Here is a 24,979-nt window from a genome sequence, read left to right on the forward strand (position 1 = left end):
GTGATATCACTTAATATATGGTAGGACTAATCGCTCCTCTTTATTCTTTGTTTCGAGAACTGTTTTAGTTATATGTGGACTTCCATTCCATATAAAATATAAAATAACTTTACAATCCTCCAAAAGCTCTGCTAGGATTTTGATTCCAATATTATTAGGCTTGCATATTAACTTGGGTACAATTGATACCTGTACAATATTGAATACTCCCATCCATGAAAACAACATGTCTTCCCCACTTATTCGGGCCTTCTTTTATGCCTTTGAAGAGAAATTTAAACAATTTCTCCACAAAAGCCAAGGGCATTGTTAGTGGGTACTTTATATTTTCGTTGATATTGCAAATATCTTATTTTCTGTCTTACTTTCTGCAGTATTTACTAAATAGCTATTGCTCATATAAAGGAAAATTATTCCTTTTAATATCTGATTTTGAATATGGTCACCTGGCCGAACTTTTTAACAAGTTCTAATAGTTGATGTTCTTAGGTTTTCTATGCAAATAGTTATAGTCTCTGCTCCTTGGGGAGCTAGAACTTGGGCTGGGAACACCTCAGAACACACCTGTTTCCTGCCTTGGGAGTCAGCGAATTCTCAGTCCTGCTGGTTCTGGCCGAGCTCTCCGTCTCCCGCCAGGTGGACCCATTTTACCGCGGACACCTGCCAGAGGAGAGCTCCCCCCACCCACCCCCGCCGCCCCCGCCGCCCCCGCCCCGCCAATCGCAGCAAAGCCTCGCCAGGTGGGCCGGGACGGACCAATCCGCGACTCTCCGCCGGGGCCTCCAGCCCTCAGGAAAGTTAGTTGGTTCTGGAAAACTTCCCCTGCAAGATGGCTCAGCGTTGATTTGTGGGGCCCACGCTGATGGTTGCCTGACCCCGTGCCTCGGAGATACCGGCCCAACCCCCGAGCATCGCACCTCCGCGGCCCTCGAACTGCCCTCTCCCGCCCATGGCTGTGGCCGAGCTGTACACGCAGGTAGGCAGGGTGCCCCGACCTGCGGGAGGGAAGATCGTGCTGACTGTACTTGGCGCCCAGGCGCACCTGTGCACTTGGCGCCTCGCGGCGGGGATGGGCCGCCTAGGGACTGGAGGTTTGGGGAGCGGCGTGCCCCCGCATCCCCCGCGTCCTGTCCCAGGGCTTAGGTCCGTGTTCGCCGGGAAGGCGCCCCCTGGGAACCTGGGTCCCTTCGGGATGGGAAGACCGAATGCGAGGCGCTGCTTCTCCCGGCCCGAGCTTCCCAGTGTGTGGGGGCCGCGTGTCTGTCCGGGTCCCCCGCGCCTCCCGGCCCCTCTTCCTGAGCCACAGGGGGGATCAGAGTTGCCCACGGAGACGTAGAAAACCTCAGACAGTGGCGAATAATACCATCCGTAATCTTCCCCCTTGGGAGCCCCTTGAACAACCCAGCACAGACGCTCGGACCGCAGTAGTCAGGACGCTGTCTAGAGTTCCTGGGTCTTCAGAATACCTGCACGCACACTTTCGTTCCTCTGGCGCCGGAAGCTGCAGCTGCCTGGGCATATGGCCCAGGCCTCATCCATAGAAGTTGAGGGCTCCTGGGAACCCCGCAGACCTGACGTGCAGTCACAGGCTCTTTACCCACATTGATAGGGCGCTTTACAGTTTGTTAAAAAACAAAACAATCTTTCACATACACTTGACTCAGGGAATCACTCTCGGATTCCTCTGAAACCTCCTCTTCCCCCATCCTAGGGCTCAACCCCTTATCTAGGATGGCCAGCATTCCCACAGGGTGCCCAGAACCTTCTGAGATGAGCTTGGTTAATGATTTGGATAAAAAAAATGTGAAAGTGTTGGCCCTTTTGAAATAGCCATAAAGCTAGATCCTCCTGTGGGGAAAATCTATGGTCCTCATTATTCAGGTGGATGAGTCTAGAATTCATCCATTTCCCTGGACGCATACCCTAGATTTACATTTAAAAAGACACTTTACACATTTAAAAAGATGTAAAAGGTGGTTGTAAATAGTTTGTTTCAGTGCTTTCAGCAAGGCTTTTTCTTCGATTTTGCTTAATTAGTAACAGTACAAATAAAAATTAACCAAAGGCTATTTCCCCCTCTGGTGCGTTCCATTCACTAAAGTTCTAACTAGATCGTGTTTGAATAGTTTTACCCTTGCAAGCCACCAGGTATCCAACAGAGCTTCTTAGGTTTTCAACTTACCGGAGGTAAAAGAAAATTCTTGGACAGAACTATTCTTGGAAGGTATGTCGGAGGACAGAGAAAAATGTTGATTCATTCATTTTAAGATAACAATTTTTCCTGAAGCAAAAAATACACAGATGTGAGCACTCCTGCCATCAAGAGCCTCATGTCACAAATATTTATTAGATACCAACTGGGTACCAAGCACAGTGTAGGAAAAGAAATATGGAAGAGTTTTCTAGAGGTGAACTTGGGTGGACACAGATTCTGAGAATCCCAGAGCCAGAGGCACACTTTTTTCTCCTGTGGCATGCAGAGGTTCCCAGGCCAGGGATCTAACTCATGCTACAGCAGTGGAAACACTGGATCCTTAATCCGTTGAGCCACCAGGGAACTCCCAAGAAGGAGCCTTGATGGCTGTCTCTATCTCCTTTGTGTCCAAGTAAGTGCCTGTGTCCATTGGCTGCCACCTCCTTTTCAGGTGGCCAGCTGCCCCTTTGTCACTTCCAGAGGTGGGAAGTTCCCCCATTTGTGAAACTGGCTGTTTAGGTTTTAGAGAACTAGCTTTGTTAAAGAGTTCTTCCTTAAGTTGAGACAAAATCTTAAACTCCCTCCCTTGCTTCCCTACCACTCCCTCCCACCTTCCCAAGTCTGCAGATCTAGCTAATTGGCCTAAGTCATAGTTTGCACCTGGGGACCCTTGGCCATATTGAACCCCCTGGAGTGCTCTGTTTCCCTGCATAGCCATAGCCACACACTGTTTTAAAATAACCTGAAACTTATTTCTGCACTCAGAGGCGAGTAGTGACCCTGCAGAAGGGTGACAGGTGGGCTGTTCATTCAGGGATCCCTGTGTGGCAGCCAGTTCCTATGTGGCATCCACACCTACTCCATGATCTGCAGGCTGCCCCCTCACCTTTACATTGCTATTACTTGTCTGGCCCCTGTCTAATCTCCCTTCCTGCACTAAACACAGGCACTTATCTTCCATAAAATATTGTTTAGCACTTTCTGTATATAAAACATTATGCTTGAGGGAGGTGAGAAAAAAATTTTAAAGTGGTAGTCTTGCCTCAAGGAGTTTTCTTAGTGAGAAATGAGAAATACCAAGTAATTCAATCTACTGAGGGCTGAAAGGCCTCGAAGAGTCTGCTGGGAGATAAGGGTGAGAAGGGGAGAGTCATGGAAGCCAGTTAGGTCAGGGCTTTATACTCCAGTGAATATTTTGAGTGGGGATGACAGGATCAAGGGCAGTGTTTTAGGCAGGTGGATATGTCAGCAGTGCCCATGAGGCTCTGTGCCCTGAGAGAGAGGCTGGAGTCAGGTAGCTGAATTCTGAGGTTATCCTAAGTGTCTGGGGAAGAATGAAGGCTGCAGTATTAGAAATGGCGGATGGAAGCAGAGCCCAGAGAGCATGTAGAGGTAGGTGAGAATGAGGCACTGGACTGGGGCATGTGAGGAAGAGGGATGAGCCAAGGATGAGGTTAGACATGAGGTTAGAATCGGATGATGGAAGCAGGTGGTGCTGTTGTCATGGGGACATGAGGAGGAGATATGAGGGAAGTCAGTCGTGAGGCAAAGTTTGTACCTGCAAAGCTTGAGGTGGTGAGGGATCTCCCAGGGGGCAGGGCTCTGGGTGATTGGAGGTTGGTGTGGAAGATGGGCCAGGAGTTTCTGCCCAGAGGTAGCCGTCGAAGCCCAGGCAGTGAGGGCCTCGTCAAGAGAGGGAACAGGGCCAAGACTGGATGGTGGGGATGCATCTGTACAGGGAGGGAGAGGAGGTAGAGGGACCCCAGAGCCATCACCGGGAGGAGGACACAGGAGAGCCTGCATGGGACCCACAAGAAGAGAGGTTCTGAGAAAGGGGACTCCTAGGAGGAAGTGTGTTGAGTCGTTGCTGCCAGTTGAAGTATAAAATGACCCATCCCTTTTCAAAAGCTATTTGACAACATGCCTTAGAAATGTTCAGAGCATTTGATACTCAGCACTTTCACTCTTTGAAAGTTCTCTGAGAAAAACCGGTCAGGCCATTCTCTACTTGAGCCCCTCCGGAAGCTCCTGTCACTTTCAGACTTACTGACAAGCCACAAGGCCCTACCTCTGCATCATCTCTGCTGCCTGCCAGCTCCTACCTTGGCTCATGCTCTGCCAGACTTCTTGCCTTCCTGCAATGCTTTCCAGCAGTTTCGCTGCTCACTGCCTTGGCACAGTATCTGTCTGCTCTGCTCACCGGCAACCTGCACCTTCCAAATTCAATTTAAGCAATGCCTATTCTTTTTTTTTTTTTTAATTGAAGTATAGCTGATTTACAATATTGTGTTTCATTTTAGATGTACAACAAAGTTATTCAGTTATATATATTTTTTCAGATTATTTTCCATTATAAGTTATTATAAGATATTGAATATATTTTCCTATGTTACACAGTAAATCCTTGTTGCTTATCTATTCTCTATATAATAGTTTGTATCTCTTAATCCCATACCCCTAATTTATCCTTCCCATCCCCCTCCTTTGTAACCATAAGTTTGTTTTCTATGTGTCTGAATCTGTTTCTGCTTTGTATATACATTCATTTGTATTATTTAAATTTTATCAAAATATAGTCGATTTACAATATTGTGTTAGTTTCAGGTATATAACAAGCTGATTCAGTTATATGTATATACTTATATATATAATATACTATTTTTACATCCTCTTCCATTATAGGTATATTATATTACAAGACATTGAATATAGTTTCCATACAGTGGATTCTTTCTGATTATCTGTTTTATATATAGTACTGTGTATGTCTTAATCCCAAACTCCTAATTTATTCCCCCCCAACCACCTTTGGTAACCATAAATTTGTTTTTATGTCTGTGAGTCTGTCTGTTTTATAAATAAGTTCATTTGTATTAGTATTTTTTAGATTCCACATGATAATTGTCCTTCTCTGTCTGACTTTGCTTAGTATGATAATCTCTAGGTCCATCCATGTTGCTGTAAATGGCATTATTTCATTCTTTTTATGGCTGAGTAATATTCTATTGTGTGAAATAGAAAATCTCCCACATCTTTATCCATTCATCCATCAGTGAACACTTAGGTTGCTTCCATGTCTTGGCTTTTATAAATAGCACTGCTGTGAATATTGGGTTGCATGTATCTTTTCAAATTATGTTTTTCTCTAGATATATGCCCAGGAATGGATGTAAATTGGTACAGCCACTGTGGAGAAGAGTATGGAGTTTCCTTTAAAAACTAAAAATAGGAGTTCCCCTAGTGGCTCAGTGGAAACCTATCCGACTAGTGACCATGAGGTTGCTGGTTAAATCCCTGCTCTCTCTCAGTGGGTTGAGGCTCCAACATCACCGTGAGGTCACAGATGTGGCTCAGATACTGCGTTGCTGTGGCTGTGATGTAGGCTGGCAGCTATAGCTCTGATTCAACTCCTAGCCTGGGAACTTCCATATGCCGTGGGTGTGGCCCTAAAAGCCAAAAAAAAAAATTTTTTTTTAATTTTTAAAAAATTAAAAAAAAACTAAAAGTAGAGCTACCATATGATCCTGCAATAATTTACATTACCTTTTATTTATTTATTTTATTTATTTATTTTTTTGTCTTTTTGCCATTTCTTGGGCCGCTCCCATGGCATTTGGAGTTTCCCAGGCTAGGGGTCGAATCGGAGCTGTAGCCACCAGCTTATGCCAGAGCCATAGCAACGCAGGATCTGAGCCGTGTCTGCAACCTACACCACAGCTCACGGCAATGCCGGATCCTTAACCCGCTGAGCAGGGCCAGGGATTGAACCCGCAACCTCATGGTCCCTAGTTGGATTTGTTAACCACTGAGTCACGACGGGAACTCCTATATTCCCTTTTAGACTCCATATATAAGCGATGTCACATAATACTTGTCTTTTTATGACTTCACTTAATATGATGTTAAGGTCCTATCATACCAGTCCATTCATATTGCTATAAATGGCATATTTTCTGCTTTTTTATGGCTAATGATATATATATATATATATGTATATACACACCACATTTTCTTAAGTCATTCATCTGTTGATGGGCACTTGGGTTGCTTCCATGTCTTGGCTGTTATAAATAGTGCTGCAGTGAACATTGGGGTGCATGTATCTTTTTGAATTAGAGTGTTCATCTTTTCCAAATATATGCCCAGGAGTGGGATTGCTGGATCATATGGTAGTTCTATTTTTAGTTTCTTAAGGAAGCTCCATACTGTTTTTCATAGTAGCTGCGTCAAATAACATTCCCAGAATCATTGTAGGCGAGTTCCCTTTTCTCCACACCCTCTCCAGCATTTATTAGTTGTAGACTTTTTGATGGTAGTCATTCTGACTAGTATGAAGTGATACCTCATTGTAGTTTTGATTTGTGTTTCTCTAATAATTAGCGATATTGAGCATCTTTTCATATGCCTTTTGGCCATCTGTATGTCATGTTCAGAGAAATGTCTCTTTAGCTCTTTTTTGAGCTCTTCTGCTTTTTTTGTTTTGTTTTGTTTTTAATATGTATTGAGTTGTATGAGCTGTTTGTATACTTTGGAGATTAACCCCTTGTCAGTCACATCATGGAGCAGTGCCTCTTCTGAGAAATCTTTGCAGTTAGCCTCTCCATCTGAGCACTTTCATGATGACTTAAAATAGCTCCTTAACTCTGTCTCCCCTGTTGAACAAGAGTTTCTAGAGTACAGGAGGTAGTAGGGGTTCAACAAACGATATGTGCATGCTTGAATGAAAGAGTTTTTCAGCTTTCAGAAAGAGCTATGGCCATGAAGATAGTGATGTTGATGACAGTCACCGTTATCTTATAGTCACTGAGTACCTATGTGCCCGATGCAATCCTCAGAACTTTGTGAAATTTATTCTCAGAATGTCTTTCATCTAATCTAAATAAACAAAGCCATGTGTTAGATATTGCTATCCCATTTTTACAAGTGGCTCAAATTAAGTAAGTTGCCTAAAGTTACATAGAAGTGACAGAGCTAAGATTAAAAGCCTGTATTCTTTTTTTTTATATATAATTAAAAAAATTTTTTCCCGCTGTACAGCATGGGGATCAAGTTATTCTTACATGTATACATTTTTCCCCCACCCTTTGTTCTGTTGCAATATGAGTATCTAGACATAGTTCTCAATGCTACTCAGCAGGATCTCCTTGTAAATCTATTCTAAGTTGTGTCTGATAAGCCCAAGCTCCAGATCCCTCCCATTCCCTCCCTCTCCAGTCAGGCAGCCACAAGTCTATTCTCCAAGTCCATGATTTTCTTTTCTGTGGAGATGTTCATTTGTGCTGGATATTAGATTCCAGTTATAAGTGATATCATATGGTATTTGTCTTTGTCTTTTCTGACTCATTTCACTCAGTATGAGACTCTCTAGTTCCATCCATGTTGCTGCAAATGGCATTATGTCATCCTTTTTTATGACTGAGTAGTATTCCATTGTGTATATATACCACATCTTCCGAATCCAATCATCTGTTGATGGACATTTAGGTTGTTTCCACATCCTGGCTATTGTGAATAGTGCTGCAATGAACATGCGGGTGCATGTGTCTCTTTTAAGTAGAGTTTTGTCCGGATAGATGCCCAAGAGTGGGATTGTGGGGTCATATGGAAGTTCTATGTATAGATTTCTAAGGTATCTCCAAACTGTTCTCCATAGTGGCTGTACCAGTTTACATTCCCACCAACAGTGCAGGAGGGTTCCCTTTTCTCCACAACCCCTCCAGCACCTGTTATTTGTGGACTTATTAATCATGGCCATTCTGACTGGTGTGAGGTGGTATCTCATGGTAGTTTTGATATGCATTTCTCTTATAATCAGGGATGTTGAGCATTTTTTCATGTGTTTGTTGGCCATCTGTATATCTTCCTTGGAGAACAGTCTATTCAGGTCTTTTGCCCATTTTTCCATTGGTTGATAGGCTTTTTTTGCTGTTGAGTTGTTTCAGTTGCTTATATATTCTAGAGATTAAGCCCTTGTCAGTTGCATCATTTGAAACTATTTTCTCCCATTCTATAAGTTTTCTTTTTGGTTTCCTTTGCTGTGCAAAAGCTTTTCAGTTTGATGAGGTCCCATGGGTTTATTTTTGCTCTAATTTCTATTGCTTTGGGAGACTGACCTGAGAAAATATTCATGATGTTGATGTCAGAGAGTGTTTTGCCTATGTTCTCTTCTAAGAGTTTGATAAAAGCCTGTATTCTTAATAACTCCTACTATCACCACCTTATTCAACCACCCTTATCATCTTCCTTCTCTTAAAAGGATCTGATCATTCCCCCCTACATAGATTTTTGGAAAGTCCATCCACTTTTTAGCTGCCTCCCCTAACATCTGGTTATTTATTAGATTTTTTCTTACCAGTAACTAGAATGGAACCAACCCTAGTGTCTAACAAGAGGGCTAGAGTTAAGCGAATTATAGAAAGTAGAATAGTATGAAGCCATTAAAAATGCTGCTTATGAAGAATTCATAACAACATGAGAAAATGTTAACGTTATGTGAAAAACGAGGGCACAAAGATGTATCTGCTCTGTGACCATAAACATGAAATATGCAAACAAAGACCATGTGTATCAATGACTAACAATTCAGCAGGCAGTTCTCTAGCTGCAGAGACGTCAAGGAGGATGAAGACTGAGGAAACGTCATTGGATTTGGCCACTAGGAGGTCCTTGACATTGCTTCTCTTTCAGTAGGACTGTGAGGGAGAGAGGGGATACATGGGCATGATCACAGACTGAAATGACAGAACCAGTAGAGGACTGGAATCTGAAGATATAAGAAAGGCACCAAGCATGGGATAGCTTCAGAAAGGAGTTGGGGACCGGATTTTGGGTACCAGGAATTGTATCAAGATATGGAGATACTTAGATATGGACACCACTGAAAGCTTGAGGAAAGTGAGAGTACCACTAATTTTTCTCTTATAGCATCATTCCAGACCCTTCACCATCAAGGCCACCTTCCTCTGGGTGAATCTCAATTCCTTGATAACCATCTTAGTGGTACTTGTTCTCTAGATCTGGTCTGCTCAGCTACGAGTACCATGGAACTTATGGGACTTCAGCCTCCTGTCAGCTGTCCTCAATGCAGGCTAGCATGAAGTCAACGTTCTGTTGTTTTAAGGAGAGATGCTACATGCTGGCCCTGGAACATACATTCATGGTGGCCAGGGTTAAGTCTTGTTCCTAACTGCTTACTAACTGGATGACACTGAGCAAGTTCCTTAACCTCTCTGAGTTTCCACACCCAGAGAATGGATTTAAGTCTTACCAGTCATTGCAAAGATTAAATAACCTGTGTAAAGTCCTTAGCATAAAACCTGACACCTAATGCTTAAAAAAATTAGGTTTTTTTTATGCTGATGCTATTGTAAATACAATTAATTTTTGGCATCTAAATGTTGGATTTACATTTACTCCTATTAAAATTTCCATCATGTTTGATGTTCTACAGCTTGCTGAAGCCTTTTAAAATCATGATCGTCTTTAGCTAATCATTTCAGCTGCATATTTGACACACGTGTTCTGGTTTTTATCTAATATATCGGTGAAAGTGATAAATGGTTTGTAAGATGTTAAAGCTCTGTAGCATGCTTCTAAAGACCTTTCTTAAATTGCTTTTTCTACTTAATCAGGACGCAGGCTATGACTAGTTTTAGCCACATAGTCATAAATTATATTATCCTTCACCCATCTTTTTCTCTCCCTTGTGCTTAAGGAACTTGCAAGATATCTTCATGGAAGTTCTGCTGGTCAGAACTCAGATGTGCAAGGTCAAGAGAAATGCAGTCCAGGGTCTTTGTATAAAATAAGGTGAAAATTCAGTTTAATAACTTTACATTTGGCTCCTCTAAACAACTTTTCAAGTTCTGTATGTCATTAACCACCCTGGAAAATTAGATTTATCCATTGTATTATATATGGTATTTCAAAAGAGTAAAAAAGGGGATATAAAGACTAAAATACTAAGCAATGAGGTCCTGCTTTATAGCACAGGGAAGTATATCCAATCACTTGTAATGGAATATGATAGAAGATAATATGATAAAAAGAGTGTGTGTGTGTGTATAAATAAATATATATATAAATAAATAACTGTGTTACTTTGCTATACAGCAGAAATTGACAGAACATTATAAATCAACTATAATACAATTTTTTGTTTGTTTTGCTTTGTTTCATTCTTTTTACAGCCACACATGCAGCATATGGAAGTTCTCAAACTAGGGGTCAAATGGGAGCTGCCACAACCACAGCAATGCCAGATCCAAGCCATGTTTGTGACCTACGCCAAAGGTTGTAGCAATGCTGGATCCTTAATTCACTGAGTGATGCCAGGGATCAAACCCACATCCTCAGGGAATCTGTGTCAGGTTCTTAACCTGCTGAGACACAATGGGAACTCCAACTGTAATAAAATAAAAAAAAAAAAAAGACTAAAATACCAAGTTTAGTCTTTAATTAGTGCAACTGAACTATTGGGAATTTTCATTTTTGTTCAGTGGATATTTATGGTGTGATAACCATGGAGAAATCATTTTACTGGGTTCTAGGGCACTAAAATAACACTCTTGAAGTTCACACGCCAGTGGTGGAGATGGGAAGTTACCTGAAACCTGGGGAAGGGACAGAGAAAGCTCTCAAGAGGAAGCATCCATTCCTGCCTGGGATGGAGGGAAGTGAGGAAAGTACTGCAGATGGGAGTCTTGAACTGGTTCTTGACAGCTCAGAGTAGTTTGCTCAGTGGTGGGAGAGAGAGGTGGTGCCAGGGGTTGGAGGAACAGAAATGCATAGCAAAGAGCAAGGAAGAGCTTGGTATGCTCTAGAAACTGCTAGTGGTTTGGATGGCAGCAAGCAGAGGCTGGACTGAAAAGAATGTGAGACCTGAGTAGGAAAACTTTTAGGACAGTGACTCTCAGGCAAGGACATTCATCAAAATCCCTAAGGGGAGACTCTTTTAGAGCTTTCATCTTGCTGGGCCTCATCCATGGAAATTCTGATTTAGGTATGGGTAAAGGAATCTGTATGTCCACAGATACCAGTGCTCAGCCAGGTTAAGGAAGCACTCAGTGGTACCTGTCAAGAGACGATTGATGGGGTCAGCATAGGGGGTACTGATTGATGGCCAAGGCATTGGGGGTAGATAGGGCAGACAGATGAGACCTCTTTAAGATGTAGGCTTTCTAGAACCTGATGACCATTTGATTTGGTTGTTGTGGGTGGAGAAAATCAGGTAGGGGGTGTCCAGCACTGTCCCAGGTTCCTGAATAGAGGAGCAAGAGAACTGAGGAGAGGGAGCCAGTTTGGATTTGACATCATGATCACTCGAGCTTGGAATCTCTGAGTGTCCTAGGACATGTAGGGGCTGACCTCTGGGAGACAGTTGGAAACATAGTCTAGATCCACTGAGAGGTTGGGCTGGAGGCCCAATGGTGCACAGACCCCAGGGCAGTCGTGGAAGCTCTAGAAATGGATGAAACTCTCCAGAAACAGCCTGTCATGAGGAGAGGCTGGGAAGGACCTGGAGGGACAGGGGAGGAGGCTGGGGAGCAGAGGAATGAGTAAAGAGGAGGAGGAAGAGAGGGAGTATAGTGTTGCCGCTCCCACCTGGCTGACCAAGAATGCGGAGACCCCCTTCCAGTCCAGGGAGTAGCTAGGAAGAAAACCCCCATCATCTGTACACCATGTAAAGTCTTTAGGCAGTTAAGGTGGCTGATGCCAGTAGACCTCTTAGATAGGCAGATGACAAGAGAAGATGTCATGTTCATCTCATCTGAGCATGTGGGGTAGGCAGATTCCACTTGTTCCTGAGGATGTACCACTTCTGAGGGTCAGTGCTTCTGATGCCTGTGTCTCATTCCCAAGCCTCCCTGGACCTGCATTTCCCTCCTCAGGAAAGGTGTGGGAGGCAGACCGCTCTTCTCTCCTGGCCCTGCTGCCGGTGGCCCCTGGCGAGCTTGGCAGTTGGCCTGAATCTGGAGGCTCTTGCCCCAATGGGAGGAGCCATCCTGAGGAGGTCACATGAGAGCCAGTCACACTGTTTGTCCAAATGCTGTAAAGTTCACTCTCCCTCTGGATGTAGTGTTGCCTCATGGGTTGAGGAATGTGAGGCAGGAGGGGGAGACCGAATGGGTGTAACTGAGGTGGAACCGAGTAAACTTGAGCATGTTTACTTACCAGGCTGGGTCTCAGCTGCGGGGCCCTAAACAGTGTGCAGCCTTGCTGGCAGAGGCACCAGGCCTGGTGGGTGAAGGCGACCTGGGGAATCCAGGGCTGGGGAGGCCATTTGTGTTCACACCAGAAGAGAAGCAGACTTTTAGTTCCGCATATCCTGAAACATTTAATGCTACTTTTAGCTGAAACAAACCAGCCTGTGCACTATTCAGTAGATAGTTGCAGTTGAGGGTTCAGGATTATTTTCAGGGCTAGACTCATTTAATTAACAAGTAGTTCAGAGAAGAAATCTTAGGGCCTGACTCCATGGAGTCCTGGCCCTTGAGATTTTCTGTGTGGTATTGGGTGAGTTATCGACCTCTCTGGGCTTGAGTATGGGGATCAATGAAACAAAGGCCTTGGGTTGGCTTAGTGACTTTTGCATCAGTTCTCAGAGCTCCAGGCTTCCATGGAAGTGCCTGAGGGACCACAGCAAGACATGGTGGGCTTCTACCATTTCATTTGCCTTTTTTTTTTTTTTTTTTTGCTATTTCTTTGGGCCACTCCCGTGGCATATGGAGGTTCCCAGGCTAGGGGTCCAATCGGAGCTGTAGCCGCCAGCCTATGCCAGAGCCACAGCAACGCGGGATCTGAGCCACATCTGCGACCTACACCACAGTTCATGGCAACGCCGGATCGTTAACCCACTGAGCAAGGGCAGGGACTGAACCCTCAACCTCATGGTTCCTAGTCAGATTCGTTAACCATTGCGCCACAATGGGAACTCCTACCATTTCATTTGAAGCAAGCTTTCGGCAGCTTTAAAAAGAACTTTTGAAGTGTTCCTGTCATGGCTCAGCGGGTTAAGAACCTGACATCCTTGAGGATGAAGGTTCTATCCCTGGCCTTGCTCAGTGGGTTAAGGATTAAGAATTGCTGCAAGCTGTGGTGTAGGTCGCAGATGCGGCTGGGATCCAGTGTTGGCTGTGGCTGCGTAGGCTGGCAGCTGCAGCTCCAATTCAACCCCTAGCCTAGGAACTTCCATATGCCTCAGTATAGCCCTAAAAAGAAAAAAAAGAAAAAAAAAAAGAAGAAGAACTTTGACAGACAACTTGGAGTAGATAATATCCTGGTACTCTTTCAGCTGTAAAATTCTATAGTTGCCAAGTTCTGATAAATGGGATATTCCAAATTATCATAAAAATATCTAATAAAAAAGTATTAACGGTATCAGCTTTATGAGGTTAGTGATATATGCTTTTAATAGCAAACCTTATGTGGAATATAGTAGCCCATGGCAACAAGTATGTGTGGAGTGTGGGGGTGTGTCTGTTTGTGAGGCATCTGTCCACCTATTTGCATAGGTGTGTATCTCTGAGTATGTGTTATCACCTGCCAGGTCATTCTTCCATTTTCCTTTCCCCCTTTCCCTCCTTCTCTTCTCACAAGTTATGACTCATTTCAGTAAGCTCCTACTCTTACCTATCTGTCAAGAATTAAAGCAACCCAAATAGCTTTGGTAGTCTTGATTGATATGCAGCCAGTGATATACATATATGTTTTGTTTAAGTGAGGCATCTTTATTAATTAGCTCATAGATTAATAGATGTGCTCCCCAACAAACTTTGTCCTAGTCTAGTCCTGGAACAAGAATTTTTTTTTCTTTTTCTTTTTAAGGCTGCACCTATGGCATATGGAAGTTCCCAGGGTAGGTGTTGAAACGGAGCTACAGCTGCCAGCCTACACCATAGCCTCAGCAACACCAGATCTGAACTGTGTCTTCGACCTACACCACAACTCACAGCAATACTCCATCCTCTTAACCCAGTGAGTGAAGCCAGGGATCAAACCCACATCCTCATGGGGACTAGTCAGGTTCTTAACCAGCTGAGTCACAGCGGGAATTCCCCAAACTTTGTTGTATACTTATTCTTTATTTCCTTTAACTTCTTATTATGAAAATTTAAGGTATTCAAAAAAATTGAAGAAATTTTACAGTGAGCATCTATCTTACCACCTATATTCTGGCAAATACCTTAACATTTTTGTTTTATCACAGGTCTATCCATCTTTCTATCCTTCTGTCCAGTCCTCAGCTGATCTTCTTTTTTGAAGCATTTAGGGTAATTGCAGCAGTACATTTCCTCCTAAATATTTTAGTATGCTTATTTTAGCGTGTTAAGAGCTCCATATTTGTTTGGTCCTTTGTGTAAAATTTCTAGACAGTGAAATGCACAAATCTTAGGTCTGTAAAGTGTATCTGGAGTTCCCATTGTGGCTGATCAGGTTAAGAACCTGACTAGTACCCATGAGGATGCAGGTTTGGTCCCTGGCCTCACTCAGTGGGTTAAAGGTCTGGTGTTGCTGCAAGTTGAGACATAGGTGCAGATGCAGTTTGGATCTGGTGTTGCTGTGGCTGTGGTGAAGGCTGGCAGCTGCAGCTCTGATTTGACCCCTGGCCCTGGAACTTCCATATGCTGCAGGTGTGGCCAGAAAAAGAAAAAGGAAGGAAGGAAGCAAGAAAGAGGGAGGGAGGGAAGGAAGGATAATAAAGAAAAGTGCACCTATGTAACCCAAACCCCTTCAAGGTATTGAATGTTGCCATCACCCCACAAGATTCCCTTTCTGGCCCCTCATACCCCCAGAGACAGCTGTTCTGATTTTTCCCTCACGTGATGTATATTTCTTTTACCTGCTCTTACTTCATTTAAAGGACTCATAAAGGATGTACTCATTTGTGTACAGCTTTTTTGACTCAGCCTAATACTTTGGAGATTCATTCATGTTCTTGCTTGTATCAGTAATTTTTTCTTTTTATTGGTAGGTAATATTCCATTGTATGAATATTTATTCATTCTCATATTAGTGGACATAGAGTCTGTTTCTAGTTGTTAACCATGATGAATAAATTTACTATGACCATTTGTGTACAAGTCTTTTTGTGAACATATATTTTGATATTTGCCTCTAAAGATTATATATTCTGATTATAAAAGTAAAACATGCAATTTATAGGAAATAAATAAAACTATAGTGAAGAAAGTAAAATGTCGTAATTACTGCCCAGAACTTTTTTGTTTTCTTTTTATGGCAGTACCTGGGACATATGGAAGTTCCTGGGCAAGGGGTCAAGTCAGAGCTGCAGCTGCCAGCCTACACCATAGCCACAGCAGTGCCAGATCTGAGCTGCATCTGTGACCTGTGCCACAGCTCATGGCAAAGATGGATCCTTAACCCACTGGGTCCCAGGGAGAGAACCCACATCCTCACAGAGACTGTGTTGGGTTCTTAACCTGCTGAGCTACCACAGGAACTCCCAGAATTTTTTTGTAAGTGAAAACTCCTGAAGGTATGACCTCTCACCCCAAAGGAATATTCCCTCATGGTGGAAAGGTACCAGCAGACCATGTCTAGGTCACCATTAGGTCATGGGGTTTGCCCTCTCAGCTGTGAAGAAGCAGAGATTCACAAAGGATAGTGTCTTGTTTATGACTTTCCCCAGAGTGAAGGACGGTGCCTGGTGCCAATTCAGTGCCCAGGGATTGTACTTGGATGGCACTTTGGCAAAAGTGCTGCTTTGTCTTCTAAAGGTACAATGTCCCCTGTTAGAAGAGTTTACACACTTGACAGTTTCCTTCAGAAAGTCCATTTTCCCAGTGAGGGACACTGCCAAAGAATCAGTATTCCTTTGGCCTGTGAGTGTAAGGAGGTGGAAAGGAGGTACCACTATAGGTGCAGGACTGGACTGGGTGCTCATCTCAGCTCTGCAGCGGAGCTGAGAACCCAGAGGCCCTGAAGCCAGTTTTTTTCCGGGAAATGAGGGTTAGATGCTGATGGGGATTGTGAGCTATTGAGCCTTTGGGATTCAGGAGCTTTCCTAGGTGCTGCTTAATGTCTCTACATGAGTGCTTCCCAATCTTTTTCCTTTTGGCCTGGTTATGTCCTAGGACTTTGGGATATCCTGTAGGGGTGCCCCACTGATAGAAACCACCAATATGTGAGCGGAGAGATACAAACATACACAGATGTACCTGCAGCTTCAGGTTAGAGACTGCCTGAATTAGTAGGAAGACCATGATGACTAAGAGGAGAGATCTTTCCTTCTTGGTAACCCAGCATTGTGTCAGACATACACATAATAGACGCCTAGGTTTTGAATGAATGAAGAAATGAATTAACGACTGTATGAACAAGTGAACCAAGAGGTGACCACAGAAGGTGAGATGTGGGGTCTAGGTGAGAGTGATACATCATCAGTGCATGATGCTGACAGCGTGGGTGGAGGATCGAGAGGAATGAATCATGGGCCTCTATGACATCTGTGGTGTAAGGACGTGGCAATTACCTTGTGTTTATCTTAAGCAACATTCAGGTGCCAATGGTGAATTCTGGAGAGAACCTGTCCCCTTCCCAGGGTGTGAATATTAGATGTGTATGTTAGTTGGCTTGGGCTGCCATGACAATATACCACAGACTGGGTGCTTAGACAATAGATGCTTATTTTCTCACAGTTCTGGAGGCTGAGAAGTGTTGGCAGGACTGGTGTCTAGTAGGGGCTTCTCCCTTTGGTGCAGACAGCTGTCTTCTCGCCATGAACTCCAAAGGCCTATTTTCTGTGCACACAGTGGAGAGAGTATGTGTAAACTCCCTGGTATCTCTTCTTATATGGACATTAATCCTATTGGATCAGGACCTTATTACCTCATTTAACTTTCATTACTTCTCAAAGATGTTACCTCTAAATACACTCACATTTCGAGGTTAAGGCTTCAACATATGAATCTGGAGGGACAATCCAGCACATAGCAGAATGGTTCTGCCTAAGGACTTGTACGTAAGCACTGAGCCCGGTGGGAACTTCCACATTTCCCACAGAGGGAATCCTTGGAGGCTGACCAGTGTGATAAGACTGTGATAACGATATTTCCATAGCACTTTGCAAAGTGCTGTCAACTGCACAGTCTAGTTTAAGCTCCTAGCAAACCTGGGAAGTCGGTATTGTTGTACTCATTTTAAGGATGAGGAAAAAAAAATGAGGCATAAGAAATTAAGTCTCTGGCCCAGAGCTCCACAGCCCACCAGTGGTGAACCAAATTCCACTGCTCAACTCCTGCAGACAATGATTAGATCTTCCCATGAAGATTTCTGATTTCACCTATTTCCTTTCCACTCTCAGGCTTTACATGTTCAAGATGTATTTAGGGGGGGCTTTGGGAATTCTGTTACTTACAAAATGAAGCAGCTAGGCCTGGTGCATTGAAAAGACACTAAAGCTTACCTCCTAGGCAAAAATTAAGTTAAGGTATTCCTAATGCATTTAATGATCTAGCAGACAGAAAGAAATCTCCCTGAGTCTAATCAACTAATGATTTGTGTTTTGTTTTTATTTTTTATTTTTTTATTTTTATTCTTTTGTCCTTTTTTTTTAGGGCCACGCCAGTGGCATATGGAGGTTCCCAGGCTAGGGGTTGAATCGGAGCTGTAGCTGCCAGCCTACACTACAGCCACAGCAACGCCAGATCCGAGCCACATCTGCAACCTACACCACAGCTCACGGCAATGCCAGATCCTTAACCCACTGAGCGAGACCAGGGATCGAACCCGCAACCTCATGGTTCCTAGTCGGACTCGCTTGTGCTGTGCCATGATGGGAACTCCTGTGTTTTGTTTTTAAAGTGCTGAAATTAAGCCTGTCTTATTCTGTGGTCAGTACAACAGGGTTTGGATTCCGGATCCTGAAGAAGTGTGGAAGTCTGCTGAAATAGCAAAGGACTATAAAATTGGCGACAAAGTCCTACAACTCCTGCTGGAGGATGGCACGGTGAGGATCTTCAGTCATAGCCACCATGATGGATAAAGGAGTAACTGGGGTGTGTGTGGGGCAGGGGAACAGGCAGATGGTTGGTGTGGGAACATCCCAGAGGAGGGCACATGAGCAAGCACCTGCAATGGTCAGCTGGTGCTGTGGCTCCACCCAGGTGTGTGTACCCCTCCCCATCTGCCCTGCCCCCACCCCACCCTAATGACACCATAAAGTAGCCTGTGTCAACTGGGCCACTCTCTCAAATGAAATGCTGCAGACAGGGCTCTGCTCTGTGTTACCTTTCAGGGGTTCAGCATTGTGGGGAGAATGCTGGAAAATTATTTCCATTTTGGTTTCATGAGTCTCAGTGCAGAGACTAGATGAAGATGAGAAACTTGGGCAGGAAGTAGTTTAAGCCCAAGACAAAAAACATCAAGATGGGAAGGGGAAGAGACACAGAAGAGGGAGATAGGAAAGGAAAGGAGAGGGAGGTGTGTGGAGAATAGAGGGAGAGAAAGTTAGTCTGTGGATGGATAGAAACAAGTAAGAATTGGGACATCCTGGAGGGAGCATAAAAGGCAATTGGAGGAACCGTGGGAGATGGGACAGGGGACAAGAGGGCCCTGCTTCGTAGACATTGTGAAGAGGCTCTGCAGTGCCAGCATGGTGAGGGAGAGGCAAGGGATGAGTGGGACCATGGGTGGTTGTCCCCATGGTGGAGCAGGCCCATGAGGAGTTGCTCTCAAAGGCCAGTCATGGCTTTTGATTACCAGTTTCTACAGATTTCACCTTTGCTTTAGGTATCAATCATGAGTTGTCCTTTACCACCATAGCTGTAATGACATCCCACTGGATCCATCACTAGGCTGACCTTAGGTTTTTAGAATCCAGTATCTTGGTACAGAGCTGGACAAAGGCTTTGTGATCAATATGGATGTTAGAATTAGTCTGGGGAATATCACATGAATATAAAAATGCTGGAATCTCCAAGGCATGGAAGTGATCTCCGTAAAGACAGGACATAGTGTCCTGGATTCAGGAGCCATTTCCTGAGATCTTGAGAGGGAAGACAAACACAGCTGTTAAGGGCACATCCCATAGAATGAGACTATCTGGATTCAAATCCTGCCACAGCTGCTCACTAAGTCTGTGAGCGACCCTTGACCTCTCCCACATGAGGTGAGTTTAGTAACAGTCCCATATCACAGGGCTGCCAAAGATCAGATGAGATCATTCCTGGGGAGAGAGGGGTGCAAATATAAGAAGCAGAGGAGCTGCTGTTTCCACTTAAGCCTTTCCTTTCCCATCAGAAACTCCTTGGAGCACTAGTTGAATATCTCCTTTGCATAGTCAATGTTCTGATTATGGATCAGATGGCTTTGGGGAGAAAAATCTCAAGGCAGCAGCTGCAGTGGCAGTTAGCTGCTTTTGTAATATGAGCAGTGCTTCAGGTGGCCACATTCCTGGCCCTGAACCAGCTGCCCGGAGGAGGAAGAGGAGAGGCAGGTAAGATGGCAGGCAGCCAGCCTGCTCTTTAACTTAACCCTCTGTCTATACCTCCAAGGACAAAGCCTGCTTTGTGTGGAAAAAATGTCACCTCTGTCTCCAACTGTCAATCTTATGTTCTTTACATTCACACTTTCTCCCCCTTCCCCAACAACTGTTCATTTTGTTTGTCTTTCTCTCTCCCTCTGTTTCTCCCACATATCACACATAACACACACAACACACACTCATGCACATAATGGCTAAACTGGAAAAAAAAAGTTGTTGATTTAAAACAGATAATAGAAAAACTCAGGGAAAGTTAAACTTACATGTGAATAGTACTTTTCCTTATTCTCAAAAGTGTGTAGCTTAAGAATATCCTGCTTGGGGCAGGTCAGTAAATATAATTGCATTGGTAAAGAGCAGGCAGCTGCTATGAGGAGCCATGCCCAGTTGTTCTGGATGGCCCTGAGCTGCTCTCTTAATGGAAAACAGACCTACCAACAAACCAAACCGCTGTTACTGTTAACCAGAGGCATCACCATGCAAGCTTCAGAGTCAGCCAGACACATAATAACTGTGTGACTTTGCACAAGGAGCTTAACCTCTTTGAACCTGGCTTATTAACTGTTAGGGTATGTCATGCCCTCCTTAGAAACCATTTTCAAGGATTGAATGAAAAAACAGTGCTGAGTACTTGGCATAGGGCCTGCAGAGTGGGTTTTTTTTTTTTTTTTTTTTTTTTTTTCGGTCTTTTTGCCTTTTCTAGGGCTGCTCCTGCAGCATATGGAGATTCCCAGGCTAGGGGTCCAATTGGAGCTGTAGCCACCGGCCTACACCAGAGCCACAGCAACGTGGGATCCAAGCCGCGTCTGAGCCCTACATCACAGCTCACAGCAAGGCCAGATCCTTAACCCACTGAGCAAGGCCAGGGATCAAACCCGCAACCTCATGGTTCCTAGTCGGATTTGTTAACAACCGCTCCACAATGGGAACTCCCAGAGTGGGTTCTTGATAAGGGATGGCTGGGTCATGTTGTGTTGCTGGTCCAGGACCAGGTATGAAAAGGAAGGCAGCCTGGGAAGATGGAAAAGAAACAAGCCTGCTGGGTGACCTTGCTCAAGTCATTTTCCCAAGCTATGAAATGAAAGTGAAGGTACATAGAACAGGTGGTAATAAAGTCCCTTAATGCTCTGACATTTGAAAGGCCCGCAAGGCATGCTGACTTTGCCTTCATTCTTCTCAGGCAGCTACTTTAGGAATACACACTGGTGAAATTGAGCAGAAGAGAGGCCATCCTGGGCCAGTTCCTTAGCCCAGGCTGAGGATAATAGAAGTAGGCAGCCCTGCAGTAGGGAATGTGAGCCCTTGGGAACACTGGAGGCTGCAGACAGGAGTCAGCTGCATAGGAGGCCTGTCTTAGAGAGACCATCACCCACATGGTCTCCTTTAGACACTTCTCACCAAATATGTCAACTTTCTTCTCTTTTCTTTTTTTTTGGCATATGGAGGTTCCCAGGCTAAGGGTCAAATCAGAGCTGTAGCCCCTGGCCTACACCACAGCCACAGCAATACTACATCTGAGCTGCATCTGTGACCTACACCACAGCTTGCAGCAACGCCAGATCCTTAACCTGCTGAGTGAGGCCAGGGTTTGAACCCACATCCTCATGGATGCTAGTCAGATTTGTTTCTGCTGAGCCATGACCGGAACTCCAAGTATGTCAGCTTTGAACAGAGATTCAGCAACCTTAGAACTTCAAGGGGTCTTCAATCATTGTGTCATTTTAGCAACAGAATTCTATTTCCAAATGGAAACTTTGATGGCACCCAACTTCTAAACCACATTTAAGTAGAGCCCCTGTGGTATAATTGAGTTGGGGTGCCTGGGTCCCTGACCAGGTAGCTTCCCTGTCAGCCCTGTTTGAGGCCTCTGCAACTCTGAGGACCCCTGATCTGGTCCAGCCAGTCTTTTCACAGATGAGAGAAGGGAGGTCCAGAGAGGGCAAGTGACAAACCCTAAGGCACACAGCCAAATATCTGATGGTGTGGCTCCCAAAAGTCAGCCATAAAGATGATTTTCTCATTGATGTACATAAATTTGTTTTTCAGAGTGTCAGGGATCACTCCAAAGAGGGGTAGAAAAGAAAGGACAGTGATTCAGCAGAAGCACCAAAAATCTTTTATTTCCAGAACTTTAAATTCATCTTTATCCACAGGAGCTGGATTATTCTGTTGATCCAGAATCTTTGCCTCCACTTCGTAATCCTGACATCCTGGTGGGTGAGAATGACCTCACAGCCCTCAGCTATCTCCACGAGCCTGCAGTGCTTCACAATCTCAGAATCCGATTTGCAGAATCCAAACTCATTTACACCTACAGTGGTAAGGAGAGCAATTCTAAGAAAGAAGGAATGACCCTGAAACTTCATGCTTGCTCTCTAGAGCTTTCTGATTACATTTTATATTGTGTTTATATTAGTAATGTTGACTTCTATCAAAATGTATAATCACACCTAAACATTTGCCCAGATTTCTATCTAAAAGGTCCAGACATTTGATCTTAGAGGGTTTGTTATAAAAGGAACTATCTAGGCAGGGAGAATCTTCAACAAAAATTGAAATTTGACTACCAAGACAAACATACATGAAAAAAGCTCGTATTTGAGTTTCTCATTGGATTTGATAAGTTTATTACTTATTTTGGGCAATGATATTATCATTACGTTTACATTGAGAATTGTGAGAGTCTCTCAGTTTTAGGGCATTGCCACGTATCATGTCCTCTAATCCTCAGAGTAGCCTAGAAATGTAGGTGACATGATCTGGGAGCTGAGATTTAAAGCACTAAGTGAACTGCCCAATGGCATACAGAAGGTTTAATAAGTGGCAGAGCTGAGGCTTCTCCAAAGAACCTGGAGAAAGAGGTGACAGTAAGAATCACATCTATTTATTTATTTTTATTTATTTATTTATTTGCTTTTTCTAGGGCTGCACCCATGGCATATGGAGGTTCCTAGGCTAGGGGTCAAATAGGAGCTGCAGCTGCTGGCCTACTGCAGAGCCACAGCAATGCCAGATCCAAGCCATGTCTGCGACCTACACCACAGCTCACAGCAACATTGGATCTTTAACCCACTGAGCAAGGCCAAGGATAGAGCCCACAACCTCATGGTTCCTAGCCGGATTCGTTAACCGCTGAGCCACGATGGGAACTCCAGAATCTCACCATTTTGTTTACCGTCTTTCCCCAGGAATCATCTTGGTGGCCATGAATCCTTACAAGCAGTTGCCGATATATGGAGATGCCATCATCCATGCCTACAGTGGGCAGAATATGGGTGATATGGACCCACACATATTTGCTGTGGCAGAAGAGGCCTACAAGCAGATGGCCAGGTAGCCTCCTGCCAGGCGGGGCTTCCTCTTATTCACCCCACACTACTACCTCTTTTGGGCCCTCACAGTGGTAGGGAGACCATCAATCAGACCAGAGCGGGTGTGTGGTAGAGCAGACTGCTTTACCAAGTAGCAAATGACTGTTATATAAAACTGCCCTGTCTAAGCCAAGTTTCCTAGTTTTGCCCCTTCTAGGTAATCAAGTCTGTCTTGCCAATCTGGGAATAGCAGATGCTTCTCTTGCAGTGTGTTTGGTTGGAAGAAAATTGATTTATTCTCCACTGTGAGATATTTAAGTTTTTTCACCCATCCAAGGCAGCAGACTCTAATGATATATGAAGACAGGTTTCATCTGTAGGAGATCTTGGACTTCATTCTAATTTTTCCACTTGTTTTTTATATGGCCTGTGGAGTTCTTGTTTAGCTAGCAAACACTTTTTACTAGATTCCTGTGGGCCAGGCACCATGCACACCCTCCCACACATCATCTTGAATGCCCTCAGAAGAGCCTGTGATGAGGCAGTCAGATGACAGATTTGAAGCCATCCATCCAAGGTAACCCAGCAAGAGAAAGGCAGAGCTGGGATTTGTGCTCAGATTTTTTGACTCCATATGTAATTTGTTTTCCCCATAACTATCTTATTTTGGCTTCAACATCCTCATCTGTGAAATGATCTTTGTAGATCCTTACAGCTTGCAAAAGAATTTTCACTGTGGTCTCCTTTAGTCTTGCAACACCTCTGTGAAATTGATGGAGCCACCTTCATTACCCTTACTTCACAGATCAAGACCTGAGACACAGGAACTAAATCTGCTACTATTTATTATTTATTTATTTTATTTATTTAGTCTTTTTTGTCCTTTTTAAGGCCATACCCATGGCACATGGAGGTTCCCAGGCTAGGGGTCCAGTCGGAGCTGTTGCTGCTGGCCTACGCCAGAGCCACAGCAATGCCAGATCCAAGCCATGTCTGCAGCCTACACCACAGCTCATGGCAACTCCGGATCCTTAACCCACTAAGCAAGGCCAGGGATCAAACCCGCAACCTCATGGTTCCCAGTTGGATTTGTTTCCACTGTGCCATGACAGGAACTCCTGCTACTATTTATTGCATAACCCTGGACACAGCCCTACCTGAACTCCCTCAACTTCAGGGTCTTGCTCACTGTTTACTGCGTAACCCTGGACATAGCCTCTGATCTTCCTCAGCCTCAGAGTCCTAATCTGTGAGCTATGTGCTCAGAGAGTATCTATTACAAGTTCTACTGCTCATAACCAGGAAAAAATAATAGTGGTTTAAATAAGAAGAAATGCATGATTTCTCTCCTACAGAGAATTCTGATGGGCAGTCCAGAGCTAACACAGCATTTCTACCATGTCCTCAGATATCAATGTCTTTCAGCTTCCCGATCCTTGGGGCAGGACCCTCATCCTTAGGACAAAGCTAGTGCTCAGCCCTCTTCTCTCTTTTCTAGACTGCAGAGTATTCCAAAGGAAGGAACACTGCTGGTTGAGGAGACCTCCCAGAAGCCCCACAGAACACTTCTGCTCCCAGCTCATTGGCCAGGACCTCCTCATATGACCATGCCTAGCTGCCAGGAAGGCTGGGATATGTAGTCTTTCATATGGGTAGCAACATGCCCATTAACAATTGGAGCTTAGTTCCTAAGAAGCAAGGAAAGAATAGATGTTGGGTATAAAATTATTAATTAATAACTAGTAACCTGGGACACCAGGAGCCCCACGTCCTCAAGCTTAGCAGGTGCCCTTCATGCCTCAATGGGTTAGGCCACAAGGGACTCTGACTCCCTCTCCTTTACAAATAAATGCATTAGAGGCTGGGAGCCAAGCCAGGTTCTGCTCTTGAGAACACCAGCTGGACCTGGATCTGCCCTGTGCCTGTGACAAATGTTGTAAAATCTCCCTTTCCTGAGCCCTGGTGGTA

At 44.2% G+C, this 24,979-nt stretch overlaps 1 protein-coding gene across 2 annotated transcripts in view; it reads left to right on the forward strand.

Moving 5' to 3' along the window:
* Positions 747 to 24,979, forward strand: part of MYO5C (myosin VC) — a 129,146-nt gene continuing 104,913 nt past the window's right edge. Inside the window, exons 1-4 of one of the 2 annotated variants that reach the window (XM_021095283.1) lie at positions 747 to 976; positions 18,054 to 18,164; positions 21,854 to 22,019; positions 22,889 to 23,033. In XM_021095283.1, the coding sequence (XP_020950942.1) occupies positions 950 to 976; positions 18,054 to 18,164; positions 21,854 to 22,019; positions 22,889 to 23,033 (449 nt within the window). In that variant the 5' untranslated portion in view covers positions 747 to 949. The remainder of the gene's footprint in view (positions 977 to 18,053; positions 18,165 to 21,853; positions 22,020 to 22,888; positions 23,034 to 24,979) is intronic. The other variant, XM_005659597.3, reaches the window with a different exon arrangement.

The sequence above is a fragment of the Sus scrofa genome, chromosome 1 (genome assembly GCF_000003025.6).
Source record: "Sus scrofa isolate TJ Tabasco breed Duroc chromosome 1, Sscrofa11.1, whole genome shotgun sequence".
NCBI classification, from domain to species: domain Eukaryota; kingdom Metazoa; phylum Chordata; class Mammalia; order Artiodactyla; family Suidae; genus Sus; species Sus scrofa.